Raw genomic sequence first — 20,465 nt, forward strand, 5'->3', positions numbered from 1 at the left:
CAGTCTCTGCAGGAACAGGGTGTAGAGTGTGTGTGTGTTTAACCTCAGTCTCTGCAGGAACAGGGTGTAGAGTGTGTGTGTGTTTAACCTCAGTCTCTGCAGGAACAGGGTGTAGAGTGTGTGTGTGTTTAACCTCAGTCTCTGCAGGAACAGGGTGTAGAGCGCCTCCTGGCTGCAGCTGCTGCGCGGCACGTTGAGCAGCAGCGGGTGTCCGAACAGAGTGGTGCCGTACGAGCTGCTGCCCGAGCCGTAGTCTCTGTAGTGAGAGCGCTCCCTCAGGTAGAGCGCCAGCAGCACCTGCTCCTCCTGCTGCTCCTCCAGCACACTCAGCTCGTACCTACACACACACACACACACACGCACACACGCACGCACACACGCACACACGCACACAGAGATCAGCTCACCTGCTCTGCCTTCAGCAGCAGAACGAGTGACAAAGAGTTCTGAGTTCTTACACAAAGATGTCGTCTCGATCCAGGATGCAGCTCAGAGACTCATCTGCATTGTAGATCTTATAGAAACGATGGTTGAACACATCAGCCACCACCATCTGAAACACACACACACACACACACACACACACACACACACACACACACACACACACACACACACACACACACACACACACACACACACACACACACACACACACACACACACACACACACACACACACACACACACACACACAGCGATGAGGAAAGAGAGAAAGAGAGAGACAGAGAGAGACAGAAAGAGAGTGACAGGAAGAGGAAGAGAGAGAGAGAGACAAAGAGAGAGACAGAGAGAGGAAGAGAGAGAGAGAGGAAGAGGAAGAGAGAGAGAGAGAGAGGAAGAGAGAGAGACAAAGAGAGAGACAGAGAGAGAGGAAGAGAGAGAGAAAGAGGAAGAGGAAGAGAGAGAGAGGGAGAGAGAGAGGAAGAGGAACAGAGAGAGAGACAGAGAGAGAGAGTGAGAAAGAGACAGAGAGAGAGGAAGAGAGAGAGAGAGAGAGAAAGAGAGAGAGAGAGAGAGAGGAAGAGGAACAGAGAGAGAGAGAGTGAGAGAGAGAGAGAGAGAAAGAGAGAGAGAGGAAGAGGAAGAGAGAGAGAGAGACAGAGAGAGAGGAAGAGAGAGAGAGGAAGAGGAAGAGAGAGAGAGAGACAAAGAGAGAGGAAGAGAGAGAGAAAGAGAGAAAGAGAGAGAGAGAGAGAGGAAGAGAGAGAGAGAGGAAGAGGAAGCGAGAGAGAGAGAGAGTAAGAGAGAGAGGGGACTGACCTGGGCGGGCGGTATGCTGGTCATCTCACACAGAGCCGAGCACAGGTCGAACACTTTTCCTGCTTTAGGAACTACGACCCGATGCTGCACAGACAGAAAGAGGTCAGCGGTCACATGACATCATGTTTCTGAAACTGGAGGTCATGAGTGATGTCATGTGGACTGAACCGGTACCTGAGCAGGTTTGGCGTACGGGTCCAAAGACACGTAGAAGACCTCCATGACGCGCTCTTTGCTAACAGGAAGTGGGACACTCAGGTAGCAGAAGGGGTCAAAGGTCACAGAGATCTTGAGGCACTCGGGACAGACTAGGGTGGACTTGAAGAGGCCGTGGAACGTGTCGACGATCACAGAGTCGTTTCGCCGCCGGTGGTTACGCCACGCCTCCTCAGCCACTTCCTGAAGGACGGGCAGGAAATCAGAAATCATTCAACATTTACAGGATTTCTGTGCAGACGGCTTAATGTAGCTCACCTGGTCGGGCCGTCCGTCGGCGTCCCTCAGCTCGATGTACTCTTTGTTCTTCACGCGGTTCAGGTCTTCGTGCAGACCATCCAGCAGGAAGGACAGAAGCTCCTGACTGTCGTGTTGCTGGTAGCCCAGAAACTGAGACGCAAAGTGACCCACCTTCGTCTGAATCAAACACAAAGTCACCATCGTCATCAACAGTGAGAAGGCTGAAGAAGAAGAAGAGACACAGGTCAACAAGCACAAGACCGATAGTCGACAAGAACTGAAGAGAGAGCTCTTCTATTAACTTAATTTCTACTTTCACATTTCATGTTTGATGTTTGAGCCCTGTCTGTCAGATGGTTCTTTCCTACAGCCAGCTTCCAACGTGGTGTCAGGTTTCTAACCATCCTCTATCATCAGTCTCACTCTGTGGTACCTTAAAGACGCGCGGCACCACTGAGTAATGCCTCCCCGACCACATCTGTTTGATGACGTCAGCGTACGCCTCGGCGATCTCTCCCTTCATACCCAGAGGGTTAGTGAAGTTCAGCTCCTCCAGGTACGAGCTCTGCAGGAAGTACTCAGTCAGAGGAGGCGTGTTACTTAGACACTGCAGGAAGAGAGAGAGAGAGGGGGAGAGGGAGAGAGGGGGGGAGAGAGAGAGAGAGGGAGAGAGGGAGAGAGAGAGAGAGAGAGGGAGAGAGGGAGAGAGAGAGAGAGGGAGGGGGCGGAGAGAGAGGGGGGAGGGAGAGAGAGAGAGTGTGAATGTGTGCAGTCATATATACGACTCAAATTCATTCATTCATTCAATTCATTCGACTAATCAGAGCAGCTGTTTGAACGTTGATTGGGGCTTTAGTCAAAATCAATGTGATGGATTTGAAGGAATCTAAAATGAAAGTTAGGAATGTAACTACGGTTCTATGAATCCATAATGACTGCCAGAGAATGTATACCAACAATGTAACTTGTGACCCCTGGATGACCCGGGAGAGGTTATATCTTCCGGTGTCATCCGGGGTTCTGTTCCTACAGAATCTTCTTACGGGATCAGGAGGATTCTGAGTGACAGAGCACTATTGCGGTCATTCGGGATTCATAGAACCGTAGTTACATTCGTAACTTTTGTTCTATTTCATCCCTGCTGACCACCAGAGGCGGTGCTTAAAGCACTGAATGACTTATACCAGCAAAGTCTTGAGGAATCCTGCTTATCTACCTCATTGAGCAGAATTGGAGGACTCGGGCAGGAGGGTCACCCCGAGTGGATGGGGAGTGGCAACATTCACCCTGTAGAACCTGGAGAATGAGGCAGCAGCACATATGGCCTTCAGGGTACTCGCCTCAGGGCAGCCCACCATGTGGAAACACTCCTAGTAAAGTGGCAGTTCACGCCGGATGCTGTTCTGCCAACAGTAGCTGCAACATAGCCATCTCCCGGTAGGGGCTTAAACTGTGCAAGTCGTAAAGGCTAGTTGAGGTGCGAACATGCCAGCACTTTCGGACATAGAGTGACGCCTGAACTGTTCGGATTCCACCTCAGGCATGAGGCGCTTATTTACAGGGCGTGTAACTCACTGACGCTTAGCTGAAATAATGGCCAGTAGGAATGCGGTCTTACATGACACCCACTTCAGCTCTGCCCGTGCCAAGGGCTCAAAGGGAGGCTGGCATAGGGCGTCCAGCACCAGAGGTAGATCCCATGTTGGAGTTCTTGGAACTCTTGGGGGATGCAACCTCCGAGCCCCCCTAAGAAAGCGGGACAATAGATTGTGACTCCCTACTATGCCATTGTCGATTCTAGCATGTCGACATGATATTGCAGCCACATACACTCTCAGGGTAGAAGGAGACTGGCCATCTTCCAGGAGGGACTGCAAGAACTCCAAGACAGTAGGGACAGTGCAAAGCACTGGGTCTTCCCTCCGGCCAATACACCAATCAGAGAAAAGCTGTTCTCGTACTGCAGACGGGTGGATGGTGCTCTGGCGTTCATTATGGTCTGCCTGACAGGGTCCACGCAGCTGCTCAGCAGCGGTTCGGGCCCTCCAGCGGCCAAACCCACAATTTGAGGCGCTGAGGATTGGGATACCAGATCCCACCCCCCAGTTGAGACAGTAGGTCTGTCCTGTCGGGGAGGCACCACGGCGTGCCGCGACAGAGTGTGTGCAGCAGAGAGAACCATGTCCTTGCAGGCCAGAAGGGGGCCACCAGTAACATCCTGTGACCCTCTTGAGGCACTCTCTGAAGTGTTGGCCAAATCAGAGGAAGCGGCGGAAAGGCATACAAGGGTGAGCCAGTGCATCTTGGCCCAGAGGGCTGGTTGCCTCTGTTAGGGAGAACCAGAGGGGGGCAGTGGGTCAGCATCTCTGAGGCCAAGTGATCCACCTCTGCTCGGCCGAAGAGGCCCCAGATTGTGTGCACCACCTCTGGGTGGAGGCGCCACTCCCCCGGTGGAGGCTTGTGACAGGAGAGGAAATCCAGTAAATACATTGCCTGCAGGCTGGCCAGACAGGGGGCTGCCCATGTCAGGAGGTCCTGGGATACCTGCAGCAGCTGTGCAGACTTGGTGCCGCCTTGATGGTTGATATGGACGACGGTTGAGGTGTTGTCCGACCGCAGTGATGTACATTAATGTGTTCGGGTTAGGGTCCACCACTGTCCCTGAGCTGTCCTGTTCTGTCCTGTTCGGGCGGCTGTGGCTCAGTTGGTAGAGTCATTGCCTCTCAACCGGAAGGTCGAGAGTTCAATCCCCTGCTGGGCAACATGTCCGATGTGTCCTTAGGCAAGGTAACGGTGGTGTAAGAATGGGATTAGTTACTTCTGATGGATGATACTACATAGCGACCACTACCATCAGTGTGTGAAAGAGTGTGAATGGGTAGGTGTGACCTGCGGTGTAAAAGCACTTTGAGTAGTCGGAAGACTAGACAAGCACTATATAAGCTGATGTCCATTTACCATCCTGAAGGGCAGGCATCTGTGGTGACAGCCTTTCTTCGGGATGGGCCTGAGCCCATAGGGACGCCCCTGGACATGTAAGACCTGTCCCTCCACGGCACCAGGGCAAGGATGCACTGCTGTGACACTTGGAGCTTCCGGAGTCTGTGCTATTTGGCATCCAAGTGTAAGCTGTTCAGCTATCTCTGCAGAGGGCGCAGCAACAGCAAGCCCAACGGAACAACGGCAGAGACCGATGTTAGCTTGCCCATGAGACGCAAGAACGTGACATAGAGCAGTAACCTCGTAGTCTGGGAGGGGTTTAGACAACTTTTCTCCAGGTTTACCTTGAGGCCCAGCTGGGCAACATGGGAGAGAAGGCGAGCTGTGTCCTGGACCACCTGAGCCTGGGATGGGGCACAGATCAGCCAGTCGTCCAGATATGGCAGAATCTTCATGCCCTGAGACTGCAGAGGTGAAAGGGCTGCCGTCATGCACCTGGTGAACACTCTCGGAGAGAGGGAGAGCCCAAATGGAAGTACCCTGAACTGCAAGTGGCGGCCTTGATATGCAAGACGCAGAAACTGCCTGTGTTGCAGTGCAATGGGGACATGAAAGTAGGTGTCCTTCAAGTCTATGGACGTAAACCATTCCCCCTGGGTGACAGTTCACAAAACATCTGCAGTGGTAATCATATGGAATGGTAAGACTTTCATATACCTGTTGGACATCTGTGGTACGACAGAGGATCTACGGCCTCGATTGCGTCCGTGGCCGGGAGGGCGGATAACTCCTGGTCCAGCGCTAGGGCTTTTACCGGGTCGCTGATGATTGTGTTTTTGAACCGGCCGGAGGTAGGGTGCCAGCGTCGAAACTGTAGCTTGTATCCGTGGGTTAAGGTGGCAACCACCCAGGGGTCCGAAGCGTGTGCAGCCCAATATCTGAGCTGCTGGTGGGAAAAGTACCTGACAGCCGGCCCAGAGACCTCAGTCTCGGGCCCCCGCCCCCTAGAGGCCCTGGAGGCTCGGCGGATAGGATCCGTGGCTCGAGGTGGCCTGTAGGACGAGTGGGCAGTGCCACGAAAGTCCCTGGCAGGCTGTGCGGGATGCAGAGGCCCATGCCAGCCAGTGGAGTGAGTCCGTGGTGGTGGGTGGGCTCGAGGGGTAGTTGAGGGGCCGCTAGGCCTGCTGGGGGAGGCATGCTTCTGCTGAGACTAGAAAGCTGCTGCCGAGTCTGCCGAGCTTGAACGGTTCGCTCCAGCACCTCCAGCACAGCTGAACCAGGTGAGGGTCCTCCTACATGCCTCCGTCAGGGGTGACTGTGTGAGCCATACCTGGCTATGCCCCTTGGCGTTTGAACCAGGAAGGACATCATCCTTCCAAGTTCCCTTGACATTAGGGCAAAAGCCTGCAATGATGCATCACTGAGGCTGATGGAGGAAGCCTCGGCTCTGCCCTCCGGCAGGGAAGCAGAGAGGGCAAACATGAGGTGAGCCAGGGAGTTGCCAATACGGCCGGCACACGCTCCGGCATTATAAGCCCTGGTGGGAAGGTCATCCGTGACCCGACACTGGGGTCGAGGGAACCTGACAGCTGGCCGCAGTGCCTCCTCAGGAGACCCAATGAGGGGTGCGATGGTAGGCACTACAGCCGGCATACAATCAAGGCCAACTCTTGCATGGCCGCATCATGCATGGCAGCCAGGGCTCGAGCGTCAGCTGAGAGACGGGAGTGAGCCCCAGTATCTCTCCCACAGGCATGTAACTCCCTCAGGTATTCCTCTGAGGAGGGGAACAGCAAATGCGGTGGAGGCACGCCTGCGCCTGAAGAATGTGCTTCCTATTGAGGTATTTCCAGCTGCAGGTGATCGAGGACCATATGCATGGTGGCCTGCATGGAGCTGTCCCCACCCTCACTGAATGAGCTCTGAGTTGAGGAATGGGGTCCAGGGGTCACAAGTGGCATTGTTGGTATACAGACTCAAACTGTGCTTGCGCAAAGGGAATATTCAGTGCTTCAAGCACCGCCTCTGGCGGTCAGAAGGGATGAAATAGAACGCACATTTAGTGCAGGTGAGTTTGATCAGTGTGTGTAGAAACCTGACCAGAAACACCGACACACACCAGGAGTCTATCATGAAGACCTGATCCTGTTCCAGAGCCTCTGTATAGTCTATCATGAGGACCTGATCCTGTTCCAGAGCCTCTGTAGAGTCTAACAGCTGATCCTGGACTAGAGTCTAATGTGAAGAGCTGCCTTTGAGCTGGACCAAGTATCAAACATGTAACCAGTCATAAAGGAGGATGTAGTGGTGTCACACCTGCAGAGCAGAGTTCATGAAGCAGGTGTTGCCCAGGTTGGTAAGGCCACAGACTCCCGGCTGTCCTCGGTACGAGTCCTGCTCCTCCACAGAGTTCCTCCTGAAGAACCACAACAAGAACCACAACACAGATCATTATGATGGATATAGAACAGTTCATCCTGTTTAAGGTCGTCACAATACTCTTAACTTTAGATTCTGGTCCTGAATGCTCTGGATATGTTTGGACCAGAGAAGGTAGGCGCTTTTAAGGCGACCCCCCCCACACGGCCGTTTTGGACGCCCCTCGGTTTGCCAGATATGAGAGCAGTTATCAGGTCAAACCAACAGGTGTTGCAGCGATGGAAGCGGGTCAAGAGAAGTGGTTCAGATAGAAGTGATTGTACCCGACCTAAAAAGCCTCTGCATGTTTCTAATAAGCTCCACGAGCAGAAACGTGCTCAAACTAGGATCAATATTGGAGATGCTTTTGAAAAATGGAGAGAGGTTAGAACACAGAAAGGTTTACAGACCCATGCAGAGCTGGATAAACACTGAAGCTTCAGAGTCCACCACATGGTGACCTGAGTGAGCATCGAGTCTAGAGGGGAGGGGGGGGGGGGGGGGCAGTTCTCTATGATGTTTAGAATTTGGACTGCAGTATCAATTTTAACCACTAGGGGTCATAGTTACATACTGCTTATTTAAACTGTAAGAGTATAATGATTTCATAAAAAGAGGCTGATCTCCAAACAACAGAGATAAATGATAGGAGGGACAAAACACATCTAACAGGAACAGTAACTCAGTAACCCTAACCCACTTACATGATCTGTGGTCTGGAGCTCGGCCAGGTGCCGTCAGCATTCCTCGTCTCCATGATCACCGTCTGACACACACACACACACACACACACACACACACACACACACACACACACACACACACACACACACACACACACACACACACACACACACACACACACACACACACACACACACACACACACACACACACACACACACACACACACACACACACACACACACACACACACACACACACACACACACACACACACACACAGCTTATCTCTGAGGAGCTTTATGATTTGAAAGGTGAGCTGCTGCGAGGAAGTTAACGATCTGGGCTAAGTCACAGTAACCAATCACAGAGCTGATATGAGGGTCACATGACTCACCATCCCGGAGCTGAGACAGGCGTCCAGCACGCTCATGTGGATGTTCCTGAGACGCTCACAGCTGCTGTCTGAACTCTTCATCCACAGACGACACTCTGAACCCACAGTCACCGCGAATGCCTCACACATCGCCCGCTGGATCGACTCTACATACACACACACAATGTTTAAAGCAACACTCCCTGCAGGTGATCTGTAATGTCTTATTTCGTCCACACAGTATTGGAGTGTGTGTCTGTCTGTCTGTGTGCGACACTCACGGATGTTGTCTGCGCGGCTGAACTGTGCGGTGATGACATTCTCCATGTTGCTATGGAGACAGAGGAAGATCTCAACAGGGTAGACCTCGACCTTCAGGGTGCTGGGTAGGTCCACCACCTGACACACACACACACACACACACACACACACACACACACACACACACACACACACACACACACACACACACACACACACACACACACACACACACACACACACACACACACACACACACACACACACACACACACACACACACACACACACACACACACACACACACACACACACACACACACACAGATCAGCTGATGCTCTGCTGGATTCTGTATTTGGTGAGTTTCTCTTCAGAGATGTCACCTTGCGTTCCAGCGGCGGCTGAGCGTCCACCACGCCGTACCAGACCAGCAGCTTGTGCCAGGCGTCAGCCGGCACCAACATGAAGTCCTCGTTCTCCACCAGACGCTCCTTCAGGTGGTACGAGTCCAGATCTGAAGGAAAGGGGACAGTAGTCTAAATCAACGACCTGGTGCAGCCACAACTCAAACAGCATCAGTGACACCGCCATCTTTAGTGAAACCAGAAGAAGAAAGAGTTGAAGATGGAGGAGAAGAAGAAAGAGTTAAAGATGGAGGAGAAGAAGAAAGAGTTAAAGATGGAGGAGAAGAAGAAAGAGTTAAAGATGGAGGAGAAGAAGAAAGAGTTAAAGATGGAGGAGAAGAAGAAAGAGTTAAAGATGGAGAAGAAGAAGAAAGAGTTAAAGATGGAGAAGAAGAAGAAAGAGTTAAAGATGGAGAAGAAGAAGAAGAAAGAGTTAAAGATGGAGAAGAAGAAGAAAGAGTTCAAGATGGAGAAGAAGAAGAAAGAGTTAAAGATGGAGGAGAAGAAGAAAGAGTTAAAGATGGAGGAGAAGAAGAAAGAGTTAAAGATGGAGGAGAAGAAGAAAGAGTTAAAGATGGAGAAGAAGAAGAAGAAGAAAGAGTTAAAGATGGAGAAGAAGAAGAAAGAGTTCAAGATGGAGAAGAAGAAGAAAGAGTTAAAGATGGAGGAGAAGAAGAAAGAGTTAAAGATGGAGGAGAAGAAAGAGTTAAAGATGGAGGAGAAGAAGAAAGAGTTAAAGATGGAGGAGAAGAAGAAAGAGTTAAAGATGGAGGAGAAGAAGAAAGAGGAGGAGAAGAAGAAAGAGTTAAAGATGGAGGAAGAAGAAGAAAGAGTTAAAGATGGAGAAGAAGAAGAAAGAGTTAAAGATGGAGAAGAAGAAGAAAAGAGTTAAAGCATGGAGGAGAAGAAGAAAGAGTTAAAGATGGAGGAGAAGAAAGAGTTAAAGATGGAGAAGAAGAAGAAAGAGTTAAAGATGGAGAAGAAGAAAGAAGAAGAGTTAAAGATGGAGAAGAAGAAGAAAGAGTTAAAGATGGAGAAGAAGAAGAAAGAGTTAAGATGGAGAAGAAGAAGAAGAAAGAGTTAAAGATGGAGAAGAAGAAGAAAGAGTTAAAGATGGAGAGAAGAAGAAAGAGTTAAAGATGAGAAGAAGAAGAAGAGAAGAAGAAAGAGTTAAAGATGGAGAAGAAGAAGAGAAGAGTTAAAGATGGAGAAGAAGAAGAAAGAGTTAAAGATGGAGAAGAAGAAGAAGAAAGAGTTAAAGATGGAGAAGAAGAAGAAAGAGTTCAAGATGGAGAAGAAGAAGAAAGAGTTAAAGATGGAGAGAAGAAGAAAGAGTTAAAGATGGAGGAGAAGAAGAAAGAGTTAAAGATGGAGAGAAGAAGAAAGAGTTAAAGATGTGAGAAGAAGAAGAAGAAAGAGTTAAAGATGGAGAAGAAGAAGAAAGAGTTCAAGATGGAGAAGAAGAAGAAAGAGTTAAAGATGGAGGAGAAGAGAAGAGTTAAAGATGGAGAAGAAGAAGAAAGAGTTAAAGATGGAGGAGAAGAAGAAAGAGTTAAAGATGGAGGAGAAGAAGAAAGAGTTAAAGATGGAGGAGAAGAAGAAAGAGTTAAAGATGGAGAAGAAGAAGAAAGAGTTAAAGATGGAGGAGAAGAAGAAAGAGTTAAAGATGGAGGAGAAGAAAGAGTTAAAGATGGAGAAGAAGAAGAAGAAAGAGTTAAAGATGGAGAAGAAGAAGAAGAAAGAGTTAAAGATGGAGAAGAAGAAAGAGTTAAAGATGGAGAAGAAGAAGAAGAAAGAGTTAAAGATGGAGAAGAAGAAGAAGAAAGAGTTAAAGATGGAGAAGAAGAAAGAGTTAAAGATGGAGAAGAAGAAAGAGTTAAAGATGGAGAAGAAGAAGAAAGAGTTAAAGATGGAGAAGAAGAAGAAGAAAGAGTTAAGATGGAGAAGAAGAGTTAAAGATGGAGAAGAAGAAGAAGAAAGAGTTAAAGATGGAGAAGAAGAAGAAAGAGTTAAAGATGGAGAAGAAGAAGAAGAAAGAGTTAAAGATGGAGAGAAGAAGAAGAAAGAGTTAAAGATGGAGAAGAAGAAGAAAGAGTTAAAGATGGAGAAGAAGAAGAAAGAGTTAAAGATGGAGAGAAGAAGAAAGAGTTAAAGATGGAGAGAGAAGAAGAAAGAGTTAAAGATGGAGAAGAAGAAAGAGTTAAAGATGGAGAGAGAAGAAAGAGTTAAAGATGGAGGAGAAGAAGAAAGAGTTAAAGATGGAGAAGAAGAAAGAGTTAAAGATGGAGAAGAAGAAAGAGTTAAAGATGGAGGAGAAGAAGAAAGAGTTAAAGATGGAAGAGAAGAAGAAGAAAGAGTTAAAGATGGAGAAGAAGAAGAAAGAGTTAAAGATGGAGGAGAAGAAGAAAGAGTTAAAGATGGAGGAGAAGAAGAAAGAGTTAAAGATGGAGAAGAAGAAGAAAGAGTTAAAGATGGAGGAGAAGAAGAAAGAGTTAAAGATGGAGAGAAGAAGAAAGAGTTAAAGATGGAGAAGAAGAAGAAAGAGTTAAAGATGGAGGAGAAGAAGAAAGAGTTAAAGATGGAGGAGAAGAAGAAAGAGTTAAAGATGGAGAAGAAGAAGAAAGAGTTAAAGATGGAGGAGAAGAAGAAAGAGTTAAAGATGGAGGAGAAGAAGAAAGAGTTAAAGATGGAGAGAGAAGAAAGAGTTAAAGATGGAGGAGAAGAAGAAAGAGTTAAAGATGGAGAAGAAGAAAGAGTTAAAGATGGAGAAGAAGAAAGAGTTAAAGATGGAGGAGAAGAAGAAAGAGTTAAAGATGGAGGAGAAGAAGAAAGAGTTAAAGATGGAGAAGAAGAAAGAGTTAAAGATGGAGGAGAAGAAGAAAGAGTTAAAGATGGAGAAGAAGAAGAAAGAGTTAAAGATGGAGGAGAAGAAAGAGTTAAAGATGGAGGAGAAGAAGAAAGAGTTAAAGATGGAGAAGAAGAAGAAAGAGTTAAAGATGGAGAAGAAGAAAGAGTTAAAGATGGAGGAGAAGAAGAAAGAGTTAAAGATGGAGAAGAAGAAGAAAGAGTTAAAGATGGAGAGAAGAAGAAAGAGTTAAAGATGGAGGAGAAGAAGAAAGAGTTAAAGATGGAGGAGAAGAAGAAAGAGTTAAAGATGGAGAAGAAGAAAGAGTTAAAGATGGAGGAGAAGAAGAAAGAGTTAAAGATGGAGAAGAAGAAGAAAGAGTTAAAGATGGAGAAGAAGAAAGAGTTAAAGATGGAGGAGAAGAAGAAAGAGTTAAAGATGGAGAGAAGAAGAGTAAGAGAAGAAGAAAGAGTTAAAGATGAGAGAAGAAGAAAGAGTTAAAGATGGAGAGAAGAAGAGTTAAAGATGGAGAAGAAGAAAGAGTTAAAGATGGAGGAAGAAGAAAGAGTTAAAGATGGAGAGAAGAAGAAAGAGTTAAAGATGGAGGAGAAGAAGAAAGAGTTAAAGATGGAGGAGAAGAAAGAGTTAAAGATGGAGAAGAAGAAAGAGTTAAAGATGGAGGAGAAGAAGAAAGAGTTAAAGATGGAGGAGAAGAAGAAAGAGTTAAAGATGGAGAAGAAGAAAGAGTTAAAGATGGAGAAGAAGAAGAAAGAGTTAAAGATGGAGAAGAAGAAAGAGTTAAAGATGGAGAAGAAGAAGAAAGAGTTCAAGATGGAGAAGAAGAAGAAAGAGTTAAAGATGGAGGAGAAGAAGAAAGAGTTAAAGATGGAGGAGAAGAAGAAAGAGTTAAAGATGGAGAAGAAGAAGAAAGAGTTAAAGATGGAGGAGAAGAAGAAAGAGTTAAAGATGGAGAAGAAGAAAGAGTTAAAGATGGAGGAGAAGAAGAAAGAGTTAAAGATGGAGGAGAAGAAGAAAGAGTTAAAGATAGAGGAGAAGAAGAAAGAGTTAAAGATGGAGGAGAAGAAGAAAGAGTTAAAGATGGAGGAGAAGAAGAAAGAGTTAAAGATAGAGGAGAAGAAGAAAGAGTTAAAGATGGAGGAGAAGAAAGAGTTAAAGATGGAGAAGAAGAAGAAACAGTTAAAGATGGAGGAGAAGAAGAAAGAGTTAAAGATGGAGGAGAAGAAGAAAGAGTTAAAGATGGAGGAGAAGAAAGAGTTAAAGATGGAGAAGAAGAAAGAGTTAAAGATGGAGGAGAAGAAGAAAGAGTTAAAGATGGAGGAGAAGAAGAAAGAGTTAAAGATGGAGGAGAAGAAGAAAGAGTTAAAGATGGAGGAGAAGAAAGAGTTAAAGATGGAGAAGAAGAAGAAAGAGTTAAAGATGGAGGAGAAGAAGAAAGAGTTAAAGATGGAGGAGAAGAAGAAAGAGTTAAAGATGGAGGAGAAGAAAGAGTTAAAGATGGAGAAGAAGAAAGAGTTAAAGATGGAGGAGAAGAAGAAAGAGTTAAAGATGGAGGAGAAGAAGAAAGAGTTAAAGATGGAGGAGAAGAAAGAGTTAAAGATGGAGAAGAAGAAAGAGTTAAAGATGGAGGAGAAGAAGAAAGAGTTAAAGATGGAGGAGAAGAAGAAAGAGTTAAAGATGGAGAAGAAGAAGAAAGAGTTAAAGATGGAGGAGAAGAAGAAAGAGTTAAAGATGGAGAAGAAGAAAGAGTTAAAGATGGAGGAGAAGAAGAAAGAGTTAAAGATGGAGGAGAAGAAGAAAGAGTTAAAGATAGAGGAGAAGAAGAAAGAGTTAAAGATGGAGGAGAAGAAAGAGTTAAAGATGGAGAAGAAGAAGAAAGAGTTAAAGATGGAGGAGAAGAAGAAAGAGTTAAAGATGGAGGAGAAGAAGAAAGAGTTAAAGATGGAGGAGAAGAAAGAGTTAAGATGGAGAAGAAGAAAGAGTTAAAGATGGAGGAGAAGAAGAAAGAGTTAAAGATGGAGGAGAGAAGAAAGAGTTTAAAGATGGAGGAGAAGAAGAAAGAGTTAAAGAGGAGAAGAAGAAAGAGTTAAAGATGGAGGAGAAGAAGAAAGAGTTAAAGATGGAGGAGAAGAAAGAGTTAAAGATGGAGAAGAAGAAGAAAGAGTTAAAGATGGAGGAGAAGAAGAAAGAGTTAAAGATGGAGGAGAAGAAGAAAGAGTTAAGATGGAGGAGAAGAGTTAAGATGGAGGAGAAGAAGAAAGAGTTAAAGATGGAGGAGAAGAAGAAAGAGTTAAAGATGGAGGAGAAGAAGAAAGAGTTAAAGATGGAGGAGAAGAAGAAAGAGTTAAAGATGGAGGAGAAGAAAGAGTTAAAGATGGAGAAGAAGAAAGAGTTAAAGATGGAGGAGAAGAAGAAAGAGTTAAAGATGGAGGAGAAGAAGAAAGAGTTAAAGATGGAGAAGAAGAAAGAGTTAAAGATGGAGGAGAAGAAAGAGTTAAAGATGGAGAAGAAGAAGAAAGAGTTAAAGATGGAGGAGAAGAAGAAAGAGTTAAAGATGGAGAAGAAGAAGAAAGAGTTAAAGATGGAGAAGAAGAAGAAAGAGTTAAAGATGGAGGAGAAGAAGAAAGAGTTAAAGATGAGAGAAGAAGAAAGAGTTAAAGATGGAGAAGAAGAAGAAAGAGTTAAAGATGGAGAAGAAGAAGAAAGAGTTAAAGATGGAGGAGGAGAAGAAAGAGTTAAAGATGGAGAAGAAGAAGAAAGAGTTAAAGATGGAGAAGAAGAAGAAAGAGTTAAAGATGGAGAAGAAGAAGAAAGAGTTAAAGATGGAGGAGAAGAAGAAAGAGTTAAAGATGGAGGAGAAGAAGAAAGAGTTAAAGATGGAGAAGAAGAAGAAAGAGTTAAAGATGGAGAAGAAGAAAGAGTTGAAGATGGAGGAGAAGAAAGAGTTGAAGATGGAGGAGAAGAAGAAAGAGTTAAGATGGAGGAGAAGAAGAAAGAGTTAAAGATGGAGGAGAAGAAAGAGTTAAAGATGGAGGAGAAGAAGAAAGAGTTAAAGATGGAGGAGAAGAAAGAGTTAAAGATGGAGGAGAAGAAGAAAGAGTTAAAGATAGAGGAGAAGAAGAAAGAGTTAAAGATGGAGGAGAAGAAAGAGTTAAAGATGGAGAAGAAGAAGAAAGAGTTAAAGATGGAGGAGAAGAAGAAAGAGTTAAAGATGGAGGAGAAGAAGAAAGAGTTAAAGATGGAGGAGAAGAAAGAGTTAAAGATGGAGAAGAAGAAAGAGTTAAAGATGGAGGAGAAGAAGAAAGAGTTAAAGATGGAGGAGAAGAAGAAAGAGTTAAAGATGGAGGAGAAGAAGAAAGAGTTAAAGATGGAGGAGAAGAAGAAAGAGTTAAAGATGGAGGAGAAGAAGAAAGAGTTAAAGATGGAGGAGAAGAAAGAGTTAAAGATGGAGAAGAAGAAAGAGTTAAAGATGGAGGAGAAGAAGAAAGAGTTAAAGATGGAGGAGAAGAAGAAAGAGTTAAAGATGGAGGAGAAGAAGAAAGAGTTAAAGATGGAGGAGAAGAAGAAAGAGTTAAAGATGGAGGAGAAGAAGAAAGAGTTAAAGATGGAGGAGAAGAAAGAGTTAAAGATGGAAAGAAGAAAGAGTTAAAGATGGAGGAGAAGAAAGAGTTAAAGATGGAGGAGAAGAAGAAAGAGTTAAAGATGGAGAAGAAGAAGAAAGAGTTAAAGATGGAGGAGAAGAAGAAAGAGTTAAAGATGGAGAAGAAGAAAGAGTTAAAGATGGAGGAGAAGAAGAAAGAGTTAAAGATGGAGGAGAAGAAGAAAGAGTTAAAGATAGAGGAGAAGAAGAAAGAGTTAAAGATGGAGGAGAAGAAAGAGTTAAAGATGGAGAAGAAGAAAGAGTTAAAGATGGAGGAGAAGAAGAAAGAGTTAAAGATGGAGGAGAAGAAGAAAGAGTTAAAGATGGAGGAGAAGAAGAAAGAGTTAAAGATGGAGGAGAAGAAGAAAGAGTTAAAGATGGAGGAGAAGAAAGAGTTAAAGATGGAGAAGAAGAAGAAAGAGTTAAAGATGGAGGAGAAGAAGAAAGAGTTAAAGATGGAGGAGAAGAAGAAAGAGTTAAAGATGGAGAAGAAGAAAGAGTTAAAGATGGAGAAGAAGAAAGAGTTAAAGATGGAGGAGAAGAAGAAAGAGTTAAAGATGGAGGAGAAGAAAGAGTTAAAGATGGAGGAGAAGAAGAAAGAGTTAAAGATGGAGGAGAAGAAGAAAGAGTTAAAGATGGAGGAGAAGAAAGAGTTAAAGATGGAGGAGAAGAAAGAGTTAAAGATGGAGGAGAAGAAGAAAGAGTTAAAGATGGAGGAGAAGAAGAAAGAGTTAAAGATGGAGGAGAAGAAAGAGTTAAAGATGGAGGAGAAGAAAGAGTTAAAGATGGAGGAGAAGAAGAAAGAGTTAAAGATGGAGAAGAAGAAGAAAGAGTTAAAGATGGAGAAGAAGAAGAAAGAGTTAAAGATGGAGGAGAAGAAAGAGTTAAAGATGGAGGAGAAGAAAGAGTTAAAGATGGAGGAGAAGAAGAAAGAGTTAAAGATGGAGGAGAAGAAAGAGTTAAAGATGGAGAAGAAGAAGAAAGAGTTAAAGATGGAGAAGAAGAAGAAAGAGTTAAAGATGGAGGAGAGAAAGAGTTAAAGATGGAGAAGAAGAAGAAAGAGTTAAAGATGGAGAAGAAGAAGAAAGAGTTAAAGATGGAGGAGAAGAAGAGTTAAAGATGGAGGAGAAGAAAGAGTTAAAGATGGAGGAGAAGAAGAAAGAGTTAAAGATGGAGGAGAAGAAGAAAGAGTTAAAGATGGAGGAGAAGAAGAAAGAGTTAAAGATGGAGGAGAAGAAGAAAGAGTTAAAGATGGAGGAGAAGAAAGAGTTAAAGATGGAGAAGAAGAAGAGTTAAAGATGGAGGAGAAGAAGAAAGAGTTAAAGATGGAGGAGAAGAAGAAAGAGTTAAAGATGGAGAAGAAGAAAGAGTTAAAGATGGAGGAGAAGAAAGAGTTAAAGATGGAGAAGAAGAAGAAAGAGTTAAAGATGGAGGAGAAGAAGAAAGAGTTAAAGATGGAGAAGAAGAAGAAAGAGTTAAAGATGGAGAAGAAGAAGAAAGAGTTAAAGATGGAGGAGAAGAAGAAAGAGTTAAAGATGGAGAAGAAGAAGAAAGAGTTAAAGATGGAGAAGAAGAAGAAAGAGTTAAGATGGAGGAGGAGAAGAAAGAGTTAAAGATGGAGAAGAAGAAGAAAGAGTTAAAGATGGAGGAGGAGAAGAAAGAGTTAAAGATGGAGAAGAAGAAGAAAGAGTTAAAGATGGAGAAGAAGAAGAAAGAGTTAAAGATGGAGAAGAAGAAGAAAGAGTTAAAGATGGAGGAGAAGAAGAAAGAGTTAAAGATGGAGGAGAAGAAGAAAGAGTTAAAGATGGAGAAGAAGAAGAAAGAGTTAAAGATGGAGAAGAAGAAAGAGTTGAAGATGGAGGAGAAGAAAGAGTTGAAGATGGAGGAGAAGAAGAAAGAGTTAAAGATGGAGGAGAAGAAGAAAGAGTTAAAGATGGAGGAGAAGAAAGAGTTAAAGATGGAGGAGAAGAAGAAAGAGTTAAAGATGGAGGAGAAGAAAGAGTTGAAGATGGAGGAGAAGAAGAAAGAGTTAAAGATGGAGGAGAAGAAGAAAGAGTTAAAGATGGAGGAGAAGAAAGAGTTGAAGATGGAGGAGAAGAAGAAAGAGTTAAAGATGGAGGAGAAGAAGAAAGAGTTAAAGATGGAGAAGAAGAAGAAAGAGTTAAAGATGGAGGAGAAGAAGAAAGAGTTAAAGATGGAGGAGAAGAAGAAAGAGTTGAAGATGGAGGAGAAGAAGAAAGAGTTAAAGATGGAGGAGAAGAAGAAGAAAGAGTTAAAGATGGAGAAGAAGAAGAAAGAGTTAAAGATGGAGGAGAAGAAGAAAGAGTTGAAGATGGAGGAGAAGAAGAAAGAGTTAAAGATGGAGGAGAAGAAGAAGAAAGAGTTAAAGATGGAGGAGAAGAAGAAAGAGTTGAAGATGGAGGAGAAGAAGAAAGAGTTAAAGATGGAGGAGAAGAAGAAAGAGTTAAAGATGGAGAAGAAGAAGAAAGAGTTAAAGATGGAGAAGAAGAAGAAAGAGTTAAAGATGGAGGAGAAGAAGAAAGAGTTAAAGATGGAGAAGAAGAAGAAAGAGTTAAAGATGGAGGAGAAGGATGAAACAGACAACAAAGGAGAAGGACATAAGAAAAGAATGGATGAATGAGGTGAAGAGGAAGTGGATGACATCATGAGGCGTTCACTGACCCTCGAACAGCTCAGTGTTGTCGATCTGACCCGGGAAGGACGACGAGTTCTGGTCTCCGGTCTCCACAAACTCCTTCCACTGTTCATACCAACGACGCTCCACCACGTACCTGACACACACACACACACACACACACACACACACACACACACACACACACACACACACACACACACACACACACACACACACACACACACACACACACACACACACACACACACACACACACACACACACACACACACACACACACACACACACACACACACACACACACACACACACACACACACAGTGAATAAACAGCACTCCCTTCTCATTCTGACACTTCAGCTCTTTGACCTTTGACCTTTAGATTCAAACATGATGCTCCAATAAAAGGAAGTGATGATAAAGACGAGGAGAAACAAACATGAAAAATATCAGGATAACAAGGCGGCCATGTTGAACTCTTATGACCTAAATAAAGACACAGAGGGTGTGTTTGAATTGTCCCTCCTGTCTCCTTCACTATCCACTTCACCTTTAACCTCGGGGAAAAGGTCATGAGGTCAAGGAAAGGTGTTAGGAGAAGTCATAAAGGACTTAGGGAAAGGAGATCTCGTTCTGACAATCCGACCACATTTCCACTAGGCCACGTCATTAAATGTGACGGGCCGGCGGAGGTTAATGACGTGGGTCTGCCGTGTTGAAACTACAATGTTCAGATAATGAACTACAAAAAGATCATGTAAAAAACTCTTTCTGTGCTTCTTACCGGTGAAATAATCCTGATCACCACGAGGAAGTGAAATTAAAGAAATATAGACGACCAGGCTACAAGTAAGAAAAGTGAAACCATCAGCTTCCTGTCCAGTCAGAAATCAACACCAACATCAATATGATTGGATGAAATGAACTGTTACATTAATGTAAGATATAACCTACACATAATGTTTTAAACATACAAATGTACAGCAGCACAAAACAAGAGAATGAAATCTGTTGAATCAAACATCCTCTGATAAAAATGTCTCTTATCTTTTATCTCTTTACGATCATCGTTCATGTTCCTGAACGGTCGGATGACGTCATATCTCATCTCCTTTCCTAAAGGATGGTCCAGTGTATCCTAAAGGAGGTTATAAAGGAAGCATTGACCCACCTTTCCTTAACTTTTAGAGAATTCAAACGGCTCTTATCATGGCCGCCACTGAAATGCTTCCGGGGTTAAAGGTGAAGTGGATCGTGAGAGGAGACAGGAGGGACAATTCAAACGCACCCTCAGACTTTGAGACAGCGTGATGACCCTCCATCGTCTGCTTTGAGACACTTTCAGATCCTCAGACCTTTGGTGCCCCCCCTCAGACCTTTGGTGCCCCCCCCCTCAGACCTTTGGTGCCCCCCCTCAGACCTTCGGTGCCCCCCCCTCAGACCTTTGGTGCCCCCCCTCAGACCTTTGGTGCCCCCCCCCTCAGACCTTTGGTGCCCCCCCTCAGACCTTTGGTGCCCCCCCCCTCAGACCTTTGGTGCCCCCCCTCAGACCTTCGGTGCCCCCCCCTCAGATCTTTGGTGCCCCCCCTCAGATCTTCGGTGCCCCCCCCCCTCAGATCTTTGGTGCCCCCCCCCCCTCAGACCTTCGGTGCCCCCCCCTCAGACCTTCGGTGCCCCCCCCTCAGATCTTCGGTGCCCCCCCCCCCCTCAGACCTTTGGTGCCCCCCCCCCCCCTCAGATCCCCCTGGGGGTCCAGCTCCACAGGTTGTTAGAGAAACTCTTTAACTCTCAGCTAACTGACAGGCTAACGCTGTTAGCATCTCCAGCTAACGCTGTTAGCATCTCCAGCTAACGCTGTTAGCATCTCCAGCTAACGCTGTTAGCATCTCCAGCTAACGCTGTTAGCATCTCCAGCTAGCGGTCAGTCTGCCTACATTAGCATAAGCTAACAGCAGCTAGCAGGTACAGGTGAACATAGTGAATAACCCACGGGTCGTGTTCACGGCCCTGCTCCCTGTGTGTGTGTGTGTGTGTGTGTGTGTGTGTGTGTGTGTCTCACCAGCTGTCCCCCGCACGGAGCTCGGTGTCCCGCAGCAGAGACAGGATGTCCCGGCGCTGGGTCTCCAGGCCCGGAGGCTCCGAGGCCGTCATGACGTCATCAAAGTGTGATGGAGAGAATAAAGAGAATAAAGAGAATAAAGAGGATAAAGAGAATAAAGAGAGGAGCAGTGATCAACACAGAAACAGGGAAGCTGCACAGAGCTGTGTTTGCGGAAGTAGGAAGTGTTTGGACTCGGAGAATGACAACTTCCGGAGTAACCCCCCCCCCCCCAGTAGAGGGCAGCATACAAAATGTCTTTTATTACATTTAAATTAAAAAACAGAAAGAAATATAAACAAATATCAAGTGAATAAAGTTTAGAGGTTAAACGATCTGTAGTTTAAAAAGAATGAAAGGAGAGTCATTTATTAAGAAATGATCAAATTAAACCTTTTCATT

General features: G+C 44.9%; 1 protein-coding gene across 1 annotated transcript in view; it reads right to left on the reverse strand.

The window, feature by feature from the left end:
- The window catches only part of usp11 (ubiquitin specific peptidase 11), a 27,003-nt gene extending 6,727 nt beyond the window's left edge, over positions 1-20,276 (reverse strand). Inside the window, exons 1-13 of the mRNA XM_065961459.1 lie at positions 20,025-20,276; positions 17,989-18,098; positions 8,783-8,913; positions 8,419-8,536; positions 8,159-8,304; positions 7,782-7,843; positions 6,976-7,075; positions 2,153-2,326; positions 1,738-1,896; positions 1,438-1,662; positions 1,264-1,347; positions 459-553; positions 134-337 (exon numbers count right to left, since the gene is read on the reverse strand). Coding sequence (XP_065817531.1) covers positions 134-337; positions 459-553; positions 1,264-1,347; positions 1,438-1,662; positions 1,738-1,896; positions 2,153-2,326; positions 6,976-7,075; positions 7,782-7,843; positions 8,159-8,304; positions 8,419-8,536; positions 8,783-8,913; positions 17,989-18,098; positions 20,025-20,116 — 1,700 coding nt within the window. The 5' untranslated portion in view covers positions 20,117-20,276. The remainder of the gene's footprint in view (positions 1-133; positions 338-458; positions 554-1,263; positions 1,348-1,437; positions 1,663-1,737; positions 1,897-2,152; positions 2,327-6,975; positions 7,076-7,781; positions 7,844-8,158; positions 8,305-8,418; positions 8,537-8,782; positions 8,914-17,988; positions 18,099-20,024) is intronic.
- Positions 20,277-20,465: the final 189 nt, after the last annotated feature.

The sequence above is a fragment of the Labrus bergylta genome, chromosome 12 (genome assembly GCF_963930695.1).
Source record: "Labrus bergylta chromosome 12, fLabBer1.1, whole genome shotgun sequence".
Lineage (NCBI taxonomy): Eukaryota > Metazoa > Chordata > Actinopteri > Labriformes > Labridae > Labrus > Labrus bergylta.